General features: G+C 41.2%; 1 protein-coding gene across 1 annotated transcript in view; it reads right to left on the reverse strand.

Annotated features, from left to right (window-relative positions):
- Positions 1-5961: 5961 nt before the first annotated feature.
- CHSY1 (chondroitin sulfate synthase 1) overlaps positions 5962-19702 on the reverse strand; it is a 108272-nt gene continuing 94531 nt past the window's right edge. Inside the window, exon 3 of the mRNA XM_034424702.3 lies at positions 5962-8997. Within this exon, the coding sequence (XP_034280593.1) occupies positions 7405-8997 (1593 nt within the window). The 3' untranslated portion in view covers positions 5962-7404. The remainder of the gene's footprint in view (positions 8998-19702) is intronic.

Raw genomic sequence — 19702 nt, forward strand, 5'->3', positions numbered from 1 at the left:
GCACACAATGTATTTCGTGCTTCCGGAAGGAGAAGGGAGTTGGGCTTTTGGCAGTGTTTAAATCATGGCTTAGCTGGGCCGAGGGATGGGCTTCAGGGATGGGTTCTAATTACCTTTACTACCGGTTCGCAATGGGATCATGCATGCTCAATTGCTTCACCCGTGCGCAGGCCTTGTTTCTGTGGATGCGCAGATCGCCAGTGGGGCGGTGGGCGGGGACTCCCACTGGTTTTACTACAGGTTCTTATGAACTGGTCCGAACTGGGGGCAACCCACCACTGGTGGGCTTCAAAAATTTTAGCAAGGGGTTCTCTGGCTGGTTGCTGGGTGGGCGTGGCCATGGTGGGCGTGACCTAGTCAGCCTCCTGCAACATGGCGGGAGGGCATATTTGCCCTCCCCGGGCTCCGGAGGCTTTCCTCGAGACTCCAGGAGGACGATAACAGCCTCCCCAGGCTCTTGCCCGTTTTCCACCCTTCCCGAGCCTCCATGCGCGCCCTGCATTTACCTGCATCCAAAACAGACCGCGTGGGGACTTCTGGGAGGGGGCAGGGTGGGATGGGTGGGGCCAGCTAGGAGTGGGATTTGGGGGTTCTCCAAACTGCATAGAATCTTAGCTAGAGGTTCTCGTGAACTTCCCAGCAGCCCACCCCTGTCTGGGCCCTTCTGTTTGCATCCTTCCATTTCCCATCTATAAAAATGTCTCCTATCATAGGACAGATGCAGTGTATGAAAAGAAGCTAGAGGTTAATTCCTTGAGTCCCGGTGATCAAATCAAAGTGAGAACGAGGAGGAGGAGGAGGAGGGAAAAAGATAATCCTATCTCCACTGTGACAACACTGCACTTTAGCTTGGTTGTTTGACCATGGAAAGTCAATAAAATCCCTTCCACCCACTTCCAAATCTTTTCAAAGGAACTAAGCCCAAGAAAACAAACAACGCTATCCTTGCTGATGTGCTGCTTATAGAAGGCTTCACTTAGTCCCTTCGTTGAAAAGCCCAGGCAGTTTAAATAAATATGCATTTCTTGCATCATTGAGAGGTTGTCTTGGGGTTAGGTCAGATGCTCAAACTGGAAGTGAAGCCCAGCATTTCCCCCTTAAGGCTGCAAAATAGGAAAAGGTAAGGAGTTAAATTTGACTCTTCCCTTCCTAATGCTCACCTCTACTTGGTTTTGGTCACCATCAGGGGTCAAATTCAGCAGGTTCTGACAGGTTCTGGAGAACCGGTAGCGGAAATTTTCTGCTCTGAACCGGTAGTTCAGAGAACCGGCAAATACCACCCCTGGCTGGCCCCAGAGTGGAGTGAGAATGGAGAATTTGCAATATATTTCCCCCAGGAGTGGGGAGGGAATGGAGATTTTGCAGTATCCTTCTCCTGCCACGCCCACCAAGCCATACCACGCCCACCAAGCCACGCCCACAGAACCAGTAGTAAAAAAAAATTGGATTTCACCACTGGTCCCCATGCTACAAAAATAGATGTTGAGACTTTAGAAATAGTGTAGAGAAGAGCAAACACAGGTGATTAGGAAGCTGGAGGCTAAAACTTTTAATGAATGATTGCAGGAACTGGGTATGTCTGATCTAATGAAGAGAAGGACTAGGGCAGGGGCAGGGATCCAAACTTGGGAACTTTAAGACTTGTGGACTTCAACTCCCAGAATTCCTCAACCAACATTTATTTATTTTATTTTTTATTTTAATTTGATTTATATGCCGCCCTTCTCCGGAGACTCAGGGCGGCTTACAATGCGTTAAGCAATAGCCTTCATACTTTTGTATATTTATCCAAAGTCAGCTTATTGCCCCCACAAACTGGGTCCTCAATTTACCTACCTTAGAAAGGATGGAAGGCTGAGTCAACCTTGAGCCTGGGGAGATTCGAACTTGCAGTAATTGCAGGCAGCTGAATGTTAATAACAGGCTATTAGTTTGCTGCGCCACCACGCTCCTTGGCTTCTTGGCTGAAGCCTGGCTGGCTGAGGAATTCTGGGAGTTGAAGTCCACAAGTCTTAAAAGTCCCCAAGTTTGGAGACCCCTGGACTAGAGGGGGTGATATGATAGCAGTCTTCCAATATTTGAGGGGTTGTCATAGGAGGGGTGGGGTTCAATCTATTCTCCGAAGCACCTGAGGACACAAGAAGTAATGGATGGAAACGTATCAAAGAGAGATCAATTTAGAACTAAGGAGAAACTACATGACAGTGAGAACAATTAATCATTGAAATGGCTTGCCTCCAGAAGTTGTAGGGGCTCTATCACTGGAGGCTTTTAAGAAGAGATTGGTCTCAAAATCGATACAGATTCCCCTGTTTGAGCATGGGGCTGGACTAGAAGATCCTTCCAAACTCTGTTATTCTCTTATTGTCTTGTCTTCTATCATCAATGCGGATAACGAAGTCTTTGAACTTCCTTCTACGTGGGATCTGACTCATCAGTTCTCCTTCCTAAATTGCTAACAACTGGCTTAGATAATAATATTCCCTATTTCTCCACCTCTCCCTCAGTCAAAACATGCTTCTTCATCAAAAATAAACTCTCAGTTTCAAAACTCCCCAGATCAACTTCAGGGAACTCCTTCCCAATAGCTTTCCACTGACTCAACAGGTCAGTGTCTCTGCTCACTAGAGACGGCCAACTGAAACAAAGCCAATTTGAAGAAACATTGAGAAAATTTTCTTACAACACATCCAGCACTAAACATCTACTTACCATGTTCATGTACAGCGTATGACACAATCATGTTCCATTTAGAACATTATCAGTGGGCAGAAACATTTGCTTCTATCATGTACAGTTGGTCCTCAACTTACAATAGTGTTTCTCAACCTTGGAAGGTTGAAGATGGGTGGACTTCAACTCCCAGGATCTGGGATTCTGGGAGTGGAAGTCCACCCATCTTCAAGCTTCCAAGGTTGAGAAACAGTGACTTACAACATTTTATTTATTGACCACTCCAAGTTACAACAGTGCCTTATGGCCATTTCCCATAGTTACAACCTTTGTACAGTAGCATCCCCATGATCATATGATCAACATTCAGATGCTTGGCAATGGTTCATACTTACGACCATTGCTGTGTCCCAAGATCATGTGATCCCCTTTTGCGACCGTCTGACAAGCAAAGTCAATAGGGAAGCCAGATTTCCTTAACAACCGGGATACTAAGTATCAACTGCAATGATTCACTTAACAACGGTGGCAAGAAAGGTGATAAAATGGGGCAAAAAATCTCACTTAAGAAATGTCTCAGTTAATCAGAGAAATTTTGGGCTCAATTGTTGTCGTAAATTAAGGACTACCAGTAGTATCAGTCAACCTATAAAATTATTTCCTAGAGCTTGGAGGATAGATTGATTGTGGAGATAACTTTTTCTCTTTCTTTCTTTTTCTTTTTCTTTCTTTCTTTCCTTCCTTCATTTTCCTTCTTCTTCCTTTCTTCCTTTCTTTCTTTCTTTCTTTCTTTCCCTTCCTTCCTTCTCTCTCTCTCACTCTCTCTCTCTCTCTCTCCCTCCCTCCCTTCCTTCCTTTCTGTTTTGTTTTTGTACTTTGCATTTCCTGGCTTGTTACATCTTTAATTTTATTAAGTTGGGGTTTAGTTGTAAGCTGCTTAGAGTTATTGGAAATTTAGTGGCAACGTAATATAATGTAATGTAATGTAATATAAATTGTGTTTTCCTGAGTTGGGATAAAATGCAGGTAATGTGTCTCTATAAAAAATCTTGTGGGGTGGATGTGGCAGCAAAGTTGTGGCCGAAATCCTTGATTTGGTATGCTGGTTTTCTGCAAGCCAAATTGAACTGTGAGCTATCATGGAACATCTAACATCAGTTGAGCATGACTTACTGGAATGAAACCACAAGGTCCATGGTTGCACAAACCTTTTTGACCACAAGCTGCATCTCCATCTCTGGAATGTATCAGGAGCTGCACTTGAGGGAGGCGAGTGGCTAAGCTTGAAATAAGGTGGTTTAATTTTAATTTACTGCAAACTGATGATAACAACCAAGAATGGCTCTGGGTCTCCTATGGCCCTTAATCATCAATCATGTATCATGGTTAGGGGTAGCAGATTTAGGTCTGCAAAAATCCAAGCAACAGGCAGCAGCAATGATGTCGAAAAAAAGCATCTTGGCTCCCATCTATGATCATTGGGATATGTGCAGACTTTCTCTGGTAGCCAAAATCATTGCAGATCTTGTGAGATCTTTGCAATCTTGGTTCATTTTAATTAGATGTGAAAATCACTGGATCTCTTGGACCTTGGAATGTTGGAGCTGAATAGTTAAGATTTTTACATGATCAGAAACTATCAGCATCAAAAACATCTAATTCCCACGGTACTATCATAGGTCTAAGTATATTTATCCATATACCGTAGTATGGCTATATTAAAGGTAAAGGTAAAGGTTCCCCTCGCACATATGTGCTAGTTGTTCCTGACTCTAGGGGGCGGTGCTCATCTCCGTTTCAAAGCCGAAGAGCCAGCGCTGTCCAAAGACGTCTCCGTGGTCATGTGGCCGGCATGACTAAACACCAAAGGCGCACGGAACGCTGTTACCTTCCCACCAAAGGTGGTCCCTATTTTTCTACTTGCATTTTTTACCTGCTTTCGAAGGTAAGAAATTGCACTGGAGACAAATTCCTTGTCACATTTGGCCAATAAAAGTGTAGTGTAGTGTTCTCTTCTAATTCTACTGTGTTCTGTTCTGTTCTGTTGTTCTGTTCTACTCCTTATTTTTGTATTTAGATATATATGTACTATGTATTATGTGTATTTAAAACAAAAAATATTTTTTTTTAAAAAAAGTCTGACTTCACTTGGTCTTTATGCATAATGAGAATCCAATCATTGTTGGACAGAGTTAGTGTACAAGTAGCTCTCGATTATAAATGAGCCCAAAATGTATGTTGCTAAGTGAGACATTTGTTAAGTGAGTTTTGCCCCATTTCTTTCTTGCCACAGCTGTTAAGTGAATCACTGCAGTTGTTCAGTGAGCAACATGGTTGTTAAGTGAATCGGGTTTCGCCATTGAGTTTGGAAGGTCATAAAAGGGGATCACATGACCCCAGGACACTACAACCGTCATAAATATGAGTCAGTGCCAAACTTTTGATCACTTGACCATAGGGATGCTACAACGGTCGTTAAGTGTGAAAAATGGTCATAAGTCACTTTTTTTCAGTGCTATTTTAACTTTGAATAGTGTTCTGCCTCAGCTACGGACCCCAAAGAACACAGCACACACAAACTCTATACAAACCTTATTTTACTCAAATAACTAAGTCTTTATCATTCAAAGGCTGTTAATGAACTGTCTTAACAGCCTACCAGAATTCTAAGATAAGGTAATCATAGTCTTACTAGAGTTGGCAGAAAGCCCAGAAACAATTTTGCAGACACGAAGGAGAGTGAACTAAAGTTGTTCTCTACAGCTTGTTGCAAGTGGCGTTCCTTCTTAAATAGGTTAAGGGAGTGGCCAATTAGCCCCAAGCCTTACTCTTGAGGAGACCTCCTCCTGAGGAGCCACTCCTGCCTTTTGGCAGCTCTGCGTGCCCGTGCATCGAGAAGAGGCTCCTCCTCTTCGTCCTCTTCACTTAAAGGAGCTTCTGGAGGTTCTGAAGGCCCTGGCTGAATCCCCGCCTCTGGCACCACATCTTCTCCAGCCTCCTCATTGTCTGACTCGGGTGCCAGCTGCACAGGCTGCTGGCGCAGCACCACACCAGCCTCCTCGTTGTCGGAATCAGCTACAATCTGCACAGGCCATTGACGGGCCACAACAAATAGTCACTGAATGAACTGTTGTAAGTCAAGGATTACCTGTATTGTGGAAAAACCATTTGATCTTAGCTTGTTGAAAAAAAAACCATACAGAATTATGAGACTGAAGTGCCACGTGCTACAAATAATTTGACTTAAAGAGAAGTTTTAACGGAATTGCAACAATGCGGTAGCCTTAGTTTTATTCAAATGCATTTTATTTATTTTTTGCAACAACATGCCCAAGTTTTAAACGTTTTGCTCTGTGCTTAGATACAGGGTGTGTTGGGGTGGGGGTTTTTTTGCATTTCTCTCACAGTTTCGGTCCCACTCCTGGAAAAAAATGGAATACATTTTGGAGCATCAAAAAACCATATCCGGGTTTTTTTTCCAATTACTCTTTAAACAGACAGACAAGACAATTTAGCAAATAAAAGAGGAGGCGTTAGAAGAATCTTTGGAGGAACTGTTTACTGCAGAGCAAGGAGGTGGAAGCAACCTTAAAACAGTTAAGAACAGGCAATACATTTCTATGATACATAAATATGAATGACTAGTAATTATTCAAAATAAAAAAGACAGGGACCTAAAAACAAAGGATGTTAAATAAATTAAAGCCCTACACAGTACAGAAAGCAAAAAGAAAAAGAAAAGGAAAGGAAATGAAGCAAAAGGAAATGTAGGAACTTGTTCCCAACCAAAATACTGTTAACCAATGGGGGAAATAAATATTTTTCCCAACATATTTAATTCGGAGTGTTTTGGATTTACAATTGCGGATTCTTCTGGCACAGAATCGCCCTTCTTCTCTATTAACTAAAGCTTTGTTCTTTTGTCATCAAGACGGTTTTTATACAAAAAAAATCTTACTTAGAACCTGATATGGATTTTTTTAAAAAGTCAGCTCTAGACCCAGGCAAGGAAAAAAAATGTACATTTCTCCCTCCTCCTTCTTCTTTTTTTAGACAACAGTGTATATAAACAACATTGTGCTCGTTTTCCACATCTGTTTTGGTTGCTTGACAACGTTTTGAGCAAAAAGACATTTTAAGGCTGAAAGAGGCAACCAAATGAAGCATTCTGGAAGGCAAATTAGTCAACAAGGGGGACTATGGATACACACTCGCATACCCACACCCACACTCACAAACACACATACACATTCTTGCAGATGGGGGGAAAAAATAGGTGAATCATTTATACCAATTTGCATTTAATTGCCACCGGAACTGCCCAAGCAACTAAGTTTGAGCTTTGAAAAGTACCATGTGTAGAAATTCTAAGCTTCCTTTCTCCTTTATTAACGTATTTGGTCCGTTTATCAGCCAACAAAAAAAAAGAATACTTATTTCAAGTTGTCAGAACCAGGCAAGTCCTAATGTGTTAGCCCCCATAATTATTATTTGCATTTTCCCCAAAAGGCAAAGTTTGATCACAGTTTTTGTTCAGAAAAAAAGCTGGAAAGGTCCTCGTAAGAAAACAATGGAATTTCTAAAATATACCCTTATGTGGTCATCTTAAAAAAATCAACTATCAAAACATTTTCCTCAAAGGAAAAAATAAATTAGGGTAAATTTTTAAAAATGCGATACAGTGTCTTTGTTTTTTTGTTTTTTTCCTAAATGTCCCCCTTTCCCGGGATATTAAGCTGTCCTCAAGGAACCATTTGCAACTGTGTTCTTCCCGAAATTTGGTTCATGTTTTTGAAGCCACAGTTCAGCTAGTTGCTGCGTAGAACCGTACGTTGATGCTTTGGAACCCAAGCACATTTTATATTGTTTTGGATCAAGGTTAGGGTCACAAAAAACCGGGTGATGTACATGGACTACGCCAACTTCTTGGCTCCTGAACGTCTTGAGACCAGCCTGAATCACCTTGTTGAACAAATCCACATCCTCAAGACCCCAGCCCTGAATAGAAACATCAAACCCCCCTGCCCGGATTAAATCCTCCTTGTAAATACAAGCTATTCCAAAACCATAGTTCCTCCAGAAGCCAGTTTTCTGTGTAAAAGCATAGTGATTCTCGCTCGGAACTTTCCCGCTGTAGACAATCTTTGGATCGTACTGGCTAAAGATGATTGGAAAATAAATCTGTTGCCCTATAATCGTGTTGGCTCTACACCGCTGGAGGAACTCTGCGGTAAAAACCAAGTCAACGTCACAAAAGAAGAGCAGAGACCTATTGTTGAACTGAGAAGATCCTACTTCGAGGGCCAGAGCTCGGGAAAAATCTCCAGAAACAGGTAAAATCTGCATGTCGGCCTTGGGGTACTTCATACGATACTCTCTCATCAGTTCCACCTGACGCGCCTTATCGGGATTCGAGTTGGAGTTGAACAGCAAGACAACCAACTTGACATTCTGGTTAGGAATAAGGCAAGTCTTTTCAAAGTTGGCCATGAAGTGCACAAACATATCGAAGCGTCCGGAAAGAGGAATTAAGATGTTGATCTTTTGGTCTTTGGATTCCGTCTTCTCGGATTTGGACTTGCTCAGCTGGAACGGGACGAACATCTTAAGAGAATTGGAGAGAAAAGACAAGGACCCTGAATCCTGGTTGATTTTACTGGCCAGGTCTTTGGCATCCGTTTCATCATGTTCCGTAAACTGGACTTTGCTGAAGGTCTGTTGCAAGTAAGCGTGTCGCCGAACAGGGACGGTCATTTTCTTACCCTTGTGCTTTTTGTATAAAAGTAGCAAGTCAAGGACGTACTCCGCCCCGTACATGGGACTCACTCTTCGATAGCCATACTGTATCTCCTTAAAGTCGATGATCCGTCCCCTAGTCTTGGCGTTTGCGTTGATCATCTCCATGACTTGCATCACGACATCATCCAAGGCCTGACGCTGAGAGGAGTCCATGCCTCGGCGAGGTGGCTGCCCATCTACCATGGAGTACAGGTACTTCCCTGTCAGGAATTCCCACTCCAACACCTCCTCGCGCTGTTGCGGTTGGAATCGCATGAAGGAAGGCGCGATTCCCAGCTGAAGGTCCTCTCGACGGACTTCGGTATTGCTATATTTGCTCATGAGGACAATCTCTCGGTGCAGCTGAATAGTCCGGTATCGCAGCTCTGCTATCTTTCGACTCAGCATGTAGCTGTGAAGCCGGTACTGGTAAGGTGGACTTTTGTTCGGATGCAAAGTGATGGCACGGTGGATCTTGCTGTTGTGGAGGTCTCTGATGTAGCCTTTTTTGTTCTGCTCGTAGTTTTCGTAAAAGAGCTGCTGCATCTAGGGAAGAAGAGAAGGGAGGGGAAGAGGATCATTATAGGGTCCATCTGCCTTGCATGTGGCTTAGACAAACAGAAGGGCTTTGGGGGATAAACAGCTCTCTTAGGCCCAAGTTTAGTTAAACCAGCAGCTTCCCTGAGGAATTAAGGGAATTAAAAGTTTTAGACTGGGAGGGGAAGAAGAAAAATAAACAAAATTGAACATCTACCATAAAGCTAGAAATCAAGCTGGCTTGTTCTAAGCAATAGGAACAGTATTTTCCCTAAAATACTGTTTATTTATTTCCCTAAATAAAAGGCTTATTGTGATGTGAAATGATTTTTGATGGCAGAAAGAAAGAAAGAAAGAAAGAAAGAAAGAAAGAAAGAAAGAAAGAAAGAAAGAAGGAAGGAAGGAAGGAAGGAAGGAAGGAAGGAAGGAAGGAAGGAAGGAAGGAAGAAAGGAAAGAGAGAGAGAGGAAGGAAAGAAAGAGAGAGGGAGGAGATTATAATGAGAGGGAGGGAGGGTCTGAGGGAAGTCCTGCCTTAGCACTTGAAGGGAGGGGAGAGGGAGAGGGAGGGAGGAAGGACAGGGAGGGAGGGAGGGAGGGAGGGAGGGAGGGAGGAAGGAAGGAAGGAAGGAAGGAAGGAAGGAAGGAAGGAAGGAAGGAAGGAAGGAAGGAAGGAAGGAAAGAAAAGCAGGACAAGCAAACCAAATCTTTACTGCATTTGGAGATTTCAAAAAGATGGAGACTCAAAAAGATGGAGAAAATTCAAATGTGTTTGAACACAAACACCGGCCCACCTACCCACTACCACCTTCTCATCACTGTGATCCATTTCTTCCCCCTTTGGTATAGAACATAAAACTATACAGGGAACCTCCTAAAATATTGATTCTTTTTGGGCCAATTATTCATTTTTTTCTTAAAACGCCCAAGCTGCCTTTTGAAACCAAATTTCCCCAGGGAGGCTTACAGCCTATTAAAATTGCACAATAAAAACTGAACAATAATTCAAATACCAACAAAATATGAAACTGATTCAAATGAGAAATAGAAGTAAGAGCCGCAGACTGAGGAATAATAAATTATTTCACTACAGTATTAAAATTATGTCAAATTAAAAGAGCTAAAAAGTAAGAGAACAGCCAGCCTGCTGGGGTAGTTAAGGTACCAGGGTAAAACCTGGGTACTGGGAGTTCTAGTCCAACCTTATGTGCCAAGCCAGCTGGATGACCTTGGGCCAGTCAATCTCTGCGACCCTGGGAAGGAGGCAATGACAAACCATTTCTGAAATCTTGCCAAGAAAATCACAGAAACTTGTCTAGGCAGTTGCCAGGAGTCAACATTGACTCAAAGGCGGTCATAAAAATTAAGATAAAGCTTTAGCTATATAATGTAACGGAACCGATTAGTGCTCTCAAAAGTTCTTCATCAAAATAAGGTGACATCAGTAGGATAATTCTCTGAAAAATCAACAGAATACAAGCAGAAGTCAATACTGACTTGTAGATGCAGAGCAAAAAAAGAAATCAAAAAGTAACTAGATTCTTTAAGTGGAAATAAATAAATGACCATGCTATTTCAATGTTCATAGTATGTTTTTCTATTTTACCAGAGAGTGCCACTGTTCTTTGGATTTTGACCATACTGCCTCCTAATAATAATAATCATTTTTATTTTTTTTTATTTTTTTTAAACGAAACAAAACATAAAACAACCATCATCCATTACAATTAGAGAAAGTGTATCAATCGGTTACAATTCTTTTGTGCTTGATCCCATATCCAAAATTTACAGGTTATTTAATTTCTCTTATTTGACAATTTATTATATCCCTTTATATTATTAAGCGGTTTTTTTATGGGAGATAAGCCATTGTTAAATAATTGTTAAATGAGAATAATAATCAAATTTTTGAAGTATTTCATATATTTGGGCATTTTAAAGAGTTAGTTTTGGGCTTGAATATTGTATTCCCAAAGTAATTTTATAATTTAGTGATTTAGTGATAATCACTCCATGCACATACGGAAACGTATGACTAGTCTTTTTTCCCCAAATTACTTGTATAGGGATTATTCTTTATACTATTTACCGTACTTTTCAGAATATAAGACACAGTTTTTCCCCCCTGAAATAGGGTAGAAATCTTGGTGCATCTTATACAACCGAATACAGACATTTTTGGCCTCCCCAAACCCCGCCTTGCACATCCCGTTTTTGCCAAAAACAGGCTTGTTTTTCACAAAAACCGGATGAGCAGAGGGTTTGGGAGGCCTGCAGAGTGCTCCTGGGGGCTGGGGAGGGCAAAAACGTGATGGGGGGGGTTGGGAGGCCAAAAATCTCGTATTTTGGTCCAATACTTTTTCACTTCGGGGCATAACCACCAAGCATGAAAGAAGGTTCCTTGGTGTTGGTTGCATTTCCAGCACTTGGGATTTAGATTTGGGTACATTTTGGCCACCTATCGCTGTAGGTTTTTAAGAAGAGGTGGACAGCTATTTGTCTGGAATAGTATAGGAGAGCCTAGAAGACCTCCAAGGTGCCTTCCAGCTCTGTTATCCTGTTTATTCTGTAGTTCTGATTTTAATTTGAGCAGGGTGGAGAGGAAGAGAAATGGCTAGAGAAAGGTCTCACATACCAAGGCAAGCTTGAATTCCTGGACTCTTGGGTTCTATTGAATGACATCTCAGGTAACAGCTGGTATCGGGAAACAGCAAGGGGAAACACAGGTATCTTAAAGCCATGAATGATTGATGGATGGAGAGAAAATAGGGGGCTCAAATTCAGACAGCGTCCATCAATATTTAAGCTTAAAAAATTCAAACACCTGCTAAACCTCAGTTGGCCTATTCTACCAAACAGGGGACGCTGATGCGCTAAATATAATAGGAATTTGGACTGATAGCCATGATTGCAGAAATAAGCTACAGCCATGGCACATCCTTAGTGGAACATGGCATGTAAAGAGTTGACATTAATAGCTTTCTCTGTGAAAAATAGCTTCTGTCTCTATTGCCAGGAGAGAGAACTGCTGTAGAGGAATTCTCTCTTCCAGGAAACTATAATAAGGGTAAACACATATTTAATTTTATATATTCTAACAGCAACCAGGATTGTATATGCACAATACTGAAAAAATCCAGGAACCCCTATAGATGATGCTATAATCAAAATAAATTCTGGAATGTGCAGAAATGGATAGGTTAACCCTAAAAATCAAAGGAAAAGAAGACTCGGAATATTTTATAACATGGGAACTATTTTACAAATGGTTAATTGACAGATACTGAGGTTAGAGGAGTGGATTTATGTAAAATATGGACTACATGAGAAAGAAAAACTGATGAGTAAGTATTTTGACTCGTTATATAATCGATGCTATAATGGAAGATAGTATACTTTTCAATAACGATTGATATTATCGCATATATATGTATATATGATTATAATGGTTATGATGATGTTTATATGTTAACACTTTGGACACCTAGAAAACGCACTGTTCAACATAGAAATGGCATATCAAACAATAAAAAATATTTAAACATTAAAAACATTTTCCTGGAGGGTTAATATCTGTTATTCTGGTAAAATCATCATGAAGGCAGATTTTAATTTAAATAAGCTGCTAAGACTACAAACGCCCATCAGTTATCAACTTGGATCAATCCAATCACTGATATGTCAGCTGAGATGGAACACAAAATAGGAGGCAGACAGGTAAAAGAAGCTCATGGTTTATTCGTTAAAAAAGAAAGAGGATAGCTGAAAACAAGATATCTTATCATGTAGCTCTTTCCTTTGGAACAATAGTGCCTTGGTATTTAACTGCTTTGAAACTCACCTCCTCAACTTACAACCACAACTGAGGCCAAATTCTTTGTTGCTGAGCGCGATGTTTGTTAAGTGAATTTTGGCTCGTTTTACAAGCTTTCTTGCCACAGTTGTTAAGTGAATCAACTGCCGTTGTTAAATTTGTAACCCCCTAGAGTCAGGAACGATTAGCACATATGTGCGAGGGGAACCTTTACTTTTTACCTTATAAATGCTAATGAAATTGCTACATATATGCAGCCTGCCTGGAAATCTCAAGTGCTATAATTATGCTAGGGAAAACAGTACAATGCCTGCCTTCTTTAATAAATATACCTATACTTTTCAGGAAGGTTGGAAGATCTTATGGGGAGGGAGAGAGGGAGGGAATAAAAGCAGTTTCTACACATCATGAAACCCATAATTAAGCTTAGAATATCTATGTCTGTAAATGCTCAGGCAGAACTTCAGAGTATTGTCTTCTGCTTGCCTTTCTTGTCTTGGTTTTGGAATTCAGAATATCCCAAAGCAGGAAACAATTGTGTTTTAATATATTCCATAATATATTCCATCTACACTCAATTTATTTAATCTTGGTTACAGTAAATTAAAATGGGCCCGAATGAGTAATCCACAAAAGTAGCTACCTGTTGGGTTGAGGAGAAGGTGGAGACCTTGATATGCTGAGAAATAAGGTTAGCTATAAATGGAGGTCTTTGGAGGTCTTCTAGTCCAACGTCTATGAAGATTCTCAGTCATCCAGGCCATGGCTATCCCTAAGGTGCTTTTTTTTTTTTCAGGAGGCAACTAGACTTCTTTATTTTTCTTTGAAGACGTTTCGCTTCTTATCCAAGAAGCTTCTTCAGCTCTGACTGGATGGTGGGGAATGGAAGGACTGATATTCCTTGCAGACAGTTGGTCATTTACATTCTTTTATTTTAGAGTTGTAAAGGCCACTAAGTTAGAGCTGAAGAAGCTTCTTGGATGAGAAGCAAAATGTCTTCTCAAAAGTCCATTTGCCTCTTGAAAAAGCAGCTTTGGGACTTCTAGCTCAACCTTCTGCTGTAGCAAGAGACCTTAGACCAGTGATGGCTAACCTTTTTGCCATCACGTCCCAGGAAGGGGGGGAAGCTTCACACGCACACGTGCCCACACTCATAATTCTATGCGCCCTGCCCTGCGCATGTGTGCGCAACCACCCCTTCCCCCCCATTCCTGGCACATGATTGCCCGGCAGGCCTGTTTTTCTTTCTTACCTGGCTCCAGATCCTCTCGATGCATCTGGGGAGGTTGAAAACAGCCTTCCCCACCCCTCGGAGGCCCTCCAGAAGCCTCTCTAGAAGTCTCTGGAGGCTGGGGACAGCAAAAAACACCACTTCCTGTCCAACTGGAAGGCCTCTGGAGGGCCTCCGAGGGGGTGGGGAAGGCTGTTTTCGTCCTCTCCAGATGCATAGAGAGGATCTGGAGCCAGGTGAGAAAAAAAAATGGGCCTTCCCCACTCCCCCAGGCCCTCCAGCCTGTTTCCCTACTTCTGGTGGGCCCAGAAGGCCTGAAAATCAGCTGGCCGGTGCGTGCATGTGCGTGCCCACTGATATGGCTATGCGTGCCACCTGTGGCACGTGTGCCATAGGTTCGCCATCACAGCTCTAGACCACTCCAGACAAATGGTTGTCCAATCTCTTCTTAAAAACCTCCAGTGTTGGTGCATCCATGAGCTAATGCTTCCCATTGCTTTCATTAGTGAGGGATGACATAATTAGAATCATTTTCATCCCAGCCCAAGCTGGATTTTGAAACGGAAAGCATGATCTTCAGAAAGGCGAGCGAACGAGCACGAGTCCAAAACGAAGCCCTGGTTGTTGTCGCTGCCTCTACAGAATTGGCCCGAGGTTCTATCAGGAAATTAAGAGAAGATGACACTCTTGTTGATTACACAACTGCATTCTAAGAAGTCATTGATGGATAGGACTCCATATTAAGACATGCAGGATTACGGTTACGGTCCTCTTGGAAAGAAGTCTTCTTTTAATGAACGGCAGCTGTCAACTGCTTGAACGAGATCATTCGGGAGATGTCCACTGGTGACCTTTTCAAAGCTGCCTTCTGGTTATCAACTGGACTTGCACATGTGCAGTTTGGAAGATTGGGGGGGGCAATTAAAAAAAAAAAGATCCTGTCAAAGGCATTAGTTGCTTGATAGATCAAGTCTGAGAAGAAAAACCTCCAAGATGAACAGGCAAACAGGTGCCATCCAGATGTTTTGGGGTCTAACTCTTGCTGAGGCTGATGGGAGTTGAAGTCTCCCTTCAATCTCCATTTAATGCTGCTTTGTTTTTTGGTATGGTAATACTAAAGAAAGGCACCCATTAATAGAACAGTTTTCACAACCCAGGAAAACTAAGGAAAAAGGGGGGGGGGAATAAATGCTGCATTTGCTATATTCAGTGAGATGTTCTATCTCCCTGAAATCCTGACATACTGGAAGTATTCCTGCATATAAAAAGAAAAAAGAAAGAAAGAAACCCACTCCCACAAATCTTTTAATCTTACTACATTCAAATGCTTTGAAATAAGAATACAGAGTTACAGCCTGAGATTCTACACACGAGCTGGAGGTTGACACAGGGTAAATGATTAAAATGGAGTGAAATTTATTTTTTCTGTTGACTTTCAAATGTGCATAAGAGTTTATGTTATTAATATAACTCAAGGATTGGGCAAAGGATCTTATGGATATATAAAAAGCAACTTTCCAGCCACTATAGAGTCACCTTGAACTGTGAGATGGATGACTAAAAATTTGATAGATGATAGATAGACAGATAGATAGATAGATAGATAGATAGATAGATAGATAGATAGATAGATAGATAGATATAGAATTTAGATAGGTGTGGATAGATAGATAGATAGATAGATAGATAGATAGATAGATAGATAGATAGATATAGAATTTAGATAGGTGTAGATAGATAGATATAGAATTTAGATAGGTGTAGATAGATAGATAGATAGATAGATAGATAGATAGATAGATAGATAGATAGATAGATAGATAGATATAGAATTTAGATAGGTATAGATAGATAGATAGATAGATAGATAGATAGATAGATAGATAGATAGATATAGAATTTAGATAGGTATAGATAGATAGATAGATAGATAGATAGATAGATAGGTAGATAGATAGATAGATATAGAATTTAGATAGGTGTAGATAGATAGATAGATAGATAGAGAGAGAGAGAGATAATAGGTAGATGATTAGATGATAGATGATATTTGATAGATGGATGATAGATGGATGATTGATAACTGAATAGCTGGATAGCTAGATGAGAAATTTCCTGACAGAACAATTAATCAGTGGAACAACTTGCCTCCAGAAGTTGTGAATGCTCCAAGACTGGAAATTTTTAAGAAGATGTTGGATAACCATTTGTCTGAAGTGGTGTAGGGTTTCCTGCCTAAGCAGGGGGTTGGACTAGAAGACCTCCAAGGTCCCTTCCAACTCTGTTATTCTATTCTATTCTATTCTATTCTATTCTATTCTATTCTATTCTATTCTATTCTATTCTATTCTATTATTCTATTCTATTCCATTCCATTCCATTCCATTCCATTCCATTCCATTCCATTCCATTCCATTCCATTCTGAAGTATGATACCTAGATAGCTAGATACAGAAATAGATAATAAATAGATGATTAGATGATATATGATGATATTTAATGAATGGATGGATGGACAGACAGACAGAGAGATAGACAGATATCCTATTCAGCCATCGCTCTAAAACAGTAATGTGGAATATTTAAAACTGTACGAATTAGGAACTCTTTTTTTTTAATTTTCTCAAATAAATCAGAGATTAAAAACAGAAGAACTGTGCTCACCGAGTCCAAAAACTTGTTTTAATCATTGTTCTAGTCAATATTCTGTTTGCATTCTAGCCAAACAGGTGCCTATTGAAAACTACAGGCAGGATGTGATTGCAACAGCATGCTCCTCTTAGAGACTCATGATTTTTAAATCTCTAAACTGAACTCTAAAACTACACAAGAAGAATTACACACACACACGTGAAGAGAAGTGGAAGGGACTTAAAAAGAAAAAAAAAAACCCTGAAAGAACAAGCGTGCCAGACTCTTTAGAACTTCACTAGACAACCTCTGACCTCTGGGCTCATCAATTCAGAGATATTTCCTTAGAACTGAAATAGAAAAAGAGGAGCAAAAAAAAAAAAAAAAAGCAGTGAGAACAGGAGCCACTTCCGACTTCCTGCTGGCTTCCCCATTGACGTTCCTTGTAGAAAGCTGGCAGGCAGCCCTGGAAAAGATAATCACACGACCACACGGCAGTATGGCAGTTGCCAAATTTCAATCCAATGGGAATAATGAGTTTGAACACAGTCTTTAAGTTAGCCCATTTGATGCAAAAATTGTTGCCCTGTGACATGCTGCTTTGCTCAACTGAAGGTTGCAAAACAGACAAGCAGGAGTGTTTTAATAGTATGTAGATAAAATAATCCTGTAAGCCTTTTTTCCTCAACCCAAAAATGATGCTGTTTGTTTCAGGTATCAACTCTCTTTCTCACGTACATATATACCTTTTTTTTTTGGACACCTTCATTCAGCAAAAAAAAAAAGGGGGGGGGAGGGAGAATCTAGATGGAATGTACCAGTGGTGGGTTGCTACCGGTTCGCCCTAGATCGGGCGAAATGGTAGCAGCGGTGGCAGAGACTCTGCCCACCCGCCTCGATGTCTCTGTGCATGCCCATGAGCGAACCGGTAGCAACCGAAATTGAAACCCACTACTGGAATGTACCATTCTTTACTCATATGCTTCGCACATCTGGTTTATATCCCTTCACTCCTGATGTGTTTTCCACCTATCCGAGATCACACTTTTTTCTCCCAAAGTGTGCGTTTAAAAACTTACACAATCATTAAGAAATTGAACTGATTGTTCAACACCGAGGGCTTAAGAAGCATGAAAAATGGGAAGGAATACTAGTTTCCAGTCCTCCAGTTGTGTGGTTTTAAAACACGCTCCATTCTAGGAATTTTTCCCAGATGGATTCATCTGCCAGATACCCCAGCATGAGGCACAGAGTGCTGGCAACTTTCTGGTGTGCAGACTCAATTGGTTCTAATGAACTGGAGAGGCCTTGTTGGCCTCCATGGTTCCCCCCTGATCTGAATTCGTGACCCAGAACAACATTTCTGTGACAGGAAAAAAATAAAATTTACACAACCCAAACCGGTCATAGGGCTTTGCAGTTACATCTCCAGATTTGCAAATGTAGATCTTCCTTTTTCCATTGATATATTCATGGCTTGGGGAGCAGAAAAAGGGAAGGGACGTGTCCTTACACTGTCTAATCAATTCTTCTATCTTATACCCATTTGATAAGCACAGGAAAATTAGCCCGTGCATTCCTATGGTGGAAAAGGTTAAACTATCAAATTAAGAAGATGGAGACGGGGTGTGATGGCTCAGCTGTTAAAAGATGTTGAGCTTCTCAGTTGGAAAGCTGACAGTTTGACACCCAAGCACCATACAATGGGTGAGTTACCGTTACTTGCCCCAGCTCCTGCCCACCTAGCAGTTCAAAAGCATGCAAACGTGAGTAGATTAATAGGTACCACTTCGGCGGGAAAGTAACAGCGAACATCATGTGTGATATTATTACACAGTGCATATCGTGTCTATGCCCTTGCTCTATTTGCCTGCTTGAATAGTTTAATATTCGGGAATTTGAAAGACATTCTTGTCAGATTTCGCTCATGACAAGCAACTGGCTTTTGCCAAGACCAAACTGTGTGAGCAACAAATTGAAGCTGAAAGGAGCATTTAAATCACCAACACACAACTGGTTTTTGTTAGTAGTTAAAGGCTCTCCTCCTTTTTTTAAAGAGAGGGAGAGGGAGATGAAAATTTTAAAAAAGCAAGTAGAGAGAAAATTTTCAGTTTTACCGTGTTATGTTTTTTTAAAGGATACTTTGATTACACAGTCCTACAAGAAGAAACAATAGTGTTAGATTTAGATCCAGATTCAAGGAGGCTTCCAATAAGCACAGATGTTTTAACTTACAACATATAGAATTACTCTCCTTGTATTTATATGTTTACCATCAAGAGGCCCAACGACTTTGGAGATATTGTAGATCAGGGGCCTCCAATCTTGGCAACTTTCAGACTTGTGGACTTTAACTCCCAAAATTCTGGGAGTTGAAGTCCACAAATCTGAAAGTTGCCAAGATTGGAGACCCCTGTTGTAGAGAGTTCTTCCGTCCCACCCATGATGGAGGTTCCTGCTTCAAGGAGAAGAAGGACAAGAAATAAGGCTATTCCAGTGGTGGGTTTCAAAAATTTTTTATTACCGGTTCTGTGAGTGTGGCTTGGTGGGCATGGCTTGGTGGGCGTGGCAGGGGAAGGATACTGTAAAATCTCCATTACCTCCCCAATCCAGGGGAAGGTTACTGCAAAATCCCCATTTCCTCCTAATCAGCTGGGACTTGGAAGGCAGAGAATAGATGGGGGTGGGGCCAGTCAGAATTTTTAACTACCGGTTCTCTGAACTACTCAAAATTTCCACTACCGGTTCTCCAGAACTGGTCAGAACCTGCTAAAACCCACCTCTGGGCTATTCTCCTCTTCCCCCACCCCTGGTTACATTATTTGTTTCCTCAAGCAAAGTGGTACACAATACAGGTAGTCCTCGACTTACGACCACAACTGAGCCCAAAATTTCTGTTTGCTGAGCGAGATATTTGTTAAGGGACTTTTGCCCCATTTTTCGACCTTTCTTGCCAGAGTTGTTAAATGAATCACTGAGGTTGTTAAGTTAGTAACATGGTTGTTAAGTGAATCTGGCTTCCCCATTGTCAGAAGATCGC

Source organism: Pantherophis guttatus, chromosome 13, assembly GCF_059756535.1.
Source record: "Pantherophis guttatus breed Tessera chromosome 13, ASM5975653v1, whole genome shotgun sequence".
Lineage (NCBI taxonomy): Eukaryota > Metazoa > Chordata > Lepidosauria > Squamata > Colubridae > Pantherophis > Pantherophis guttatus.